The sequence below is a fragment of the Myotis brandtii genome, unplaced genomic scaffold, assembly GCF_000412655.1.
Source record: "Myotis brandtii unplaced genomic scaffold, ASM41265v1 scaffold483, whole genome shotgun sequence".
NCBI classification, from domain to species: Eukaryota; Metazoa; Chordata; class Mammalia; order Chiroptera; family Vespertilionidae; genus Myotis; species Myotis brandtii.
Window position 1 is genome coordinate 1654511 of NW_005368456.1, and position 4097 is coordinate 1658607.

The following is a 4097-nucleotide window of genomic DNA, read 5'->3' on the forward strand; positions in this document are numbered from 1 at the left end:
AAAATTCATGCGGGGGAGGGGGGATGTTCCTCAGCCCGGCCTGCACCCTCTTCAATCTGGGACCCCACAGGGACCAGGACTAAATTGGCAGTCGGACATCCCTCTCGCAATCTGGGACCACTAGCTCCTAACCACTCACCTGCTGGCCTGATCACTCCCAACTGCCCCCCCTGCCAGCCTGATCGCCCCCAACTGTTCCCCACTGCCGGCCTGCTTGTCCCCAACTGCCCCCCCTGCTGGCCTACTCACCCCAACTGTGCCCCCCTGCCAGCCTGATTGCCCCCAACTGCCTCGGCCTTGGCCCCGCCACCATGGCTTTGTCCAGAAGGACATCTGGAAGGTCTCCTGGAAGGTCTCCCAGTCTAATTAGCATATTACCCTTTTATTTGTATAGATAGAGGCCTGGTGCACGGGTGGGGGCTGGCTGGTGTGCCCTGAAGGGAGTCCTGGATCAGGGTGGGGGTTGCCTTGGGGTGCGGGGCTGGCCTGGGCAAGGAGTTGGGGCAGTTTGCAGGCTAGCCCTGCCCCCGTCAGGGTGGGGGTCCCTACTGGGGGGCGTGTGGCCAGCCTGGGCAAGAGGCTGAGGGTCGTTTGGGGGCGGTTTGCAGGCTGACCAAGCCCCCAGCTTTGTCCGGAAAGACGTCCAGAAGGTCTCCAGGAAGATTTCCCGGTCTGATTAGCATATCACTCTTTTATTAGTATAGATTTTTTATTGGAACTCCAAGATGAAGCTGTTCTGATTAAAGCAACAGGAGGAGGAGGAGGATGCAAGGTTTGACCAGGATGACCCAGACATAAATCTACCTTCCAAATCCAAAAGTCCCTGAGGCACCTATGCAGAAATTTGGGGCCCTGGGTTTCATTTTGAAAAACCAATGATCTAGCCCAAACCCATGATATTATACATGGAAAAGCTGTGTGAGCTGTCCAGGGAACCCTCTGAGTCAGTGGCAGCACCAGTGCTAGATCTTAACTCCACTCCCAACCCAGGTCTCTCTGCACCCCTCCCACTAGCCAGCTGGCCCCCTGGCCTTGGGTCCCTAGAGTTCCCTGGCACCCACCAAGGGAATCTTAGACTGAGCTCCGGAAGGAGAACTGCAGGTAAATGATCAGCAGCAGGACCGTGGCCCAAAACAAGCACCAGGGGATAGAGCAGAAATTGGAGCCAGAACCCATCTCAGCTTGCGGTTTGGAGGGGCTGGGTGCCGGCTTGAAAGTGTAGATGGTCGCCTCCTCCTCCAGCAGCTTCTGGCTGGGCTTCCAGTGCACGATGCCCTCCTGGCAGGCCTCGCAGAACTCACTGCGGTGTCTCCTGTTGTCTTGGCGGCTGGCCACGTGGATGCGGTAGTGGCCACCGCGCTCCCCGTAGCACTGCTCACGCAGGCTGGTGATGAGGTTGTCCACCAGGCTCTCGATGTTCTCCTCCAGCATGCTGGACTCGTCCAGATGTGCCGTGCCGCACTCGTAGCACAGCTGCTTGAAGACGCGCATGCGCACCGAGCCCGCTCGCTGGGCCCGGTCCAGGTACATGTGGAAGAGGATGACCACGTGGGGCGACTGCCAGGTGTGCCAGCACCAGGAGCAGTGGAACCTGCGGGGATTGGGGAGAGGTAGGAAGAGAAAAGAATGGAAACAGTGGGAACAGCCGCAGGAAGCCGGTGAGGGTCAGTAGGCAGAGCATGGAGGCAGTGTGTTTGTGGTCCCTTGGGTTCATTAGCTTTCCCCAGTGGCTGCCCAGCCTGCCCCTTTGTGTCCGCTGCTAGGCCCAGAGCAGGCTCCTTGGATTCACCTGGCACCCAGCAACGCTCTGCCAGTCACCCAGGCCCACCTCTGTGGTGCTTTGTGGAGGCCTCAGCTCCCTCCATCTCAATGCCCTCAGGCCTTGCCCTTGGGCCTTTGGCTCTGGGCATCTTTTCTCCTCTGTAAAACATGCAAGGGCACTAGATGATCAGAGATACACTGCATCATATAGGAATCACTTGATCTATCTGCACATTCTTACCTGTCAACATTGACTGTGAAAAGGCTAGACCTAAGTCAGGAGAAAATGATACTATTATCACCTCTCAGCCCCCAGCCAAAGACAGGATTAATGCATCCCAAGGCCTGGAAGTGCAGGCAATCCAGGCCCAGATTGTGCACACTGGGGCCAGCTGGGATCACAGGTCACCAGCCTGTCTGGAGGAGTCACAACCCTCTCCACTTAGCCCCACAAGCCTTCCCAGTCTTGGAGAAGCTCCTGGGCCCTGCTAGGAAGTGTCCAGCCTCTTGTGCCCCCAGCAAATATCCAGCTGTTTGCACCCCTTCTGTCAACCAATTGAGGAGCTTCACATTTTTAGTCTCATCTCTTCTCTTTTACTCATATCTTTGAGGACTCTTTCCCCTCTCTCAGACTAGACTACTAAACTTGGATTAGAAAATGTCAAGACCTTAGAAATCACCCAGTTAACCCTTTGTTTTATTCTGAGGCAGACAGAATAAGAAAGCAATCCACATACATGTAGCTAGTTAGACACAGAGCCAGTACCCAGCACATGGCAGGTGCCCAGTGGAAGTTTCTTGAATTGAGTTAAATAGACTGAACAAGGTCAGGAAGGAAGGCCTTGCTTCTGACCCTCAGACTGCCCACTTAGCCTCCCTGTCTTATGTCCCAAAGATAAGTTTTTAAATAATAGACCCACGGACAAGAGTGATGGAAAGTGATCCCAGATATTATTGCACATACCTAGGGGCCTTTATTGAAATGAAGATTCTGATTCAGTAGATCTAGAATGGGGTGCAAGTTCTTCATCTTTAACAGGTTCCATGTGATTTTGATGCTGCTGGTCCAGGAAGCACAAGACAAGAATCTAGGCTAACCCCTCCTTTTGCAAATGGGAAAGTGAGGTCCAAGATGGAAATTGAGTTGCTCAAGGGCCACGGAGCTAAGAGTAGACCCAGTTTCTACACACTTCTTGTGTTCGGTATTTTATATTAAGTCAAGCTGAATTAAAGAGATTGAAATGGAACTGTCCCAGTACCCCCAATAGACCTCAGCCCTCCTCCTCTTAACCATTTCAGATTATATCCAAAAGCATGTAAAATGTCAGAGTTTAGAACTAATGAATATATTCCACCTCTTTTCAAGAAGGGGAAACTTGGGCTTGGAGGAGAAAGGTTACACAAGTGCTCAGTGAAAGAGTGGGAAACAAATCCAGGTATCTCAACTCGCAGTTAGGGACTCTTTTTCTGCCTCCAGTCTACATGGACCCAAGAGTGAGACTGACTCTTACTTAGCGCCTGGCTTCTCCAAATCTCTGTCTATATTGGAAGGTGCCCCAGTGGCTGCCTGCAGGGCCCTTACTTACTAGACTACTCACCTGCCAGAGGCATGCAATTCCAGGTACTGCTTCCAGCCAGGGGCCAGCACATTGTGCTTGAGGTTGGGGTCTATAATGAGGTCCCAGCTGTCAGCCGGCTTTGCCACCTCCATCTTCTCATAGAAGGCTTTCTTCCATTCACCTGTGGTCACGCTTTTACACATGGTCTCGTCAGTGGTGAGGGAGGGCAAGCTGCACCTGAGTGAGAACACGGAGAGTGAGGGCAGGTGCAGGGTAGGGCAGCGCAGTCTCCACGGTCTAAAAATCCTCATCTACAGGACCAGAGGAAGCAGGACCTGGCTCCCTCCTTTGTCCGCAATGGAACCTGTTTCCAAGGCAACCCGGCAGGGCCCCAGAGATAGAGCTTGGGGAGAAGGAAGTCTCTGGATGGATGTTTCAGAGCCCTGAGGCTGCGAATGCAGGGTTTGTGTGTCTAAGCCACCCAAGATAGAATGGGGGTCCTGAAAGGAGGCTGAGCTTCAGAGCATCTCACTCTGGCCTGCGAAGGGCATGCGGAGATGAGGACCTGGAAGCTAGCTCAGCTTCACCTTGCTGTCCCTGGAGACATCATCAGCATCTGGCTGCTATGGTAACCATGATGCCTTAGGGAGCCTAAGAGAAATAAGGGGTGAGAAGATTAAACCTGTTAATAGATACAGCAATAATAATAAACTCTCTCTGTACTTCCACCCATCTTGTGACCAAGACTTTGCCATTTACAAAAACTAGTGGAGGCTT

General features: G+C 53.0%; 1 protein-coding gene across 1 annotated transcript; it reads right to left on the reverse strand.

Annotated features, from left to right (window-relative positions):
- Positions 1 to 1071: 1071 nt before the first annotated feature.
- On the reverse strand, positions 1072 to 3631 carry RTP1 (receptor (chemosensory) transporter protein 1). Its single transcript, XM_005876275.1, has 2 exons — positions 3360 to 3631; positions 1072 to 1591 (listed from the first exon to the last, which is right to left on the reverse strand). The coding sequence occupies exons 1-2, from the start codon at positions 3629 to 3631 to the stop codon at positions 1072 to 1074; spliced, it is 792 nt and encodes a 263-aa protein (XP_005876337.1).
- Between the last annotated feature and the right edge of the window lie 466 nt (positions 3632 to 4097).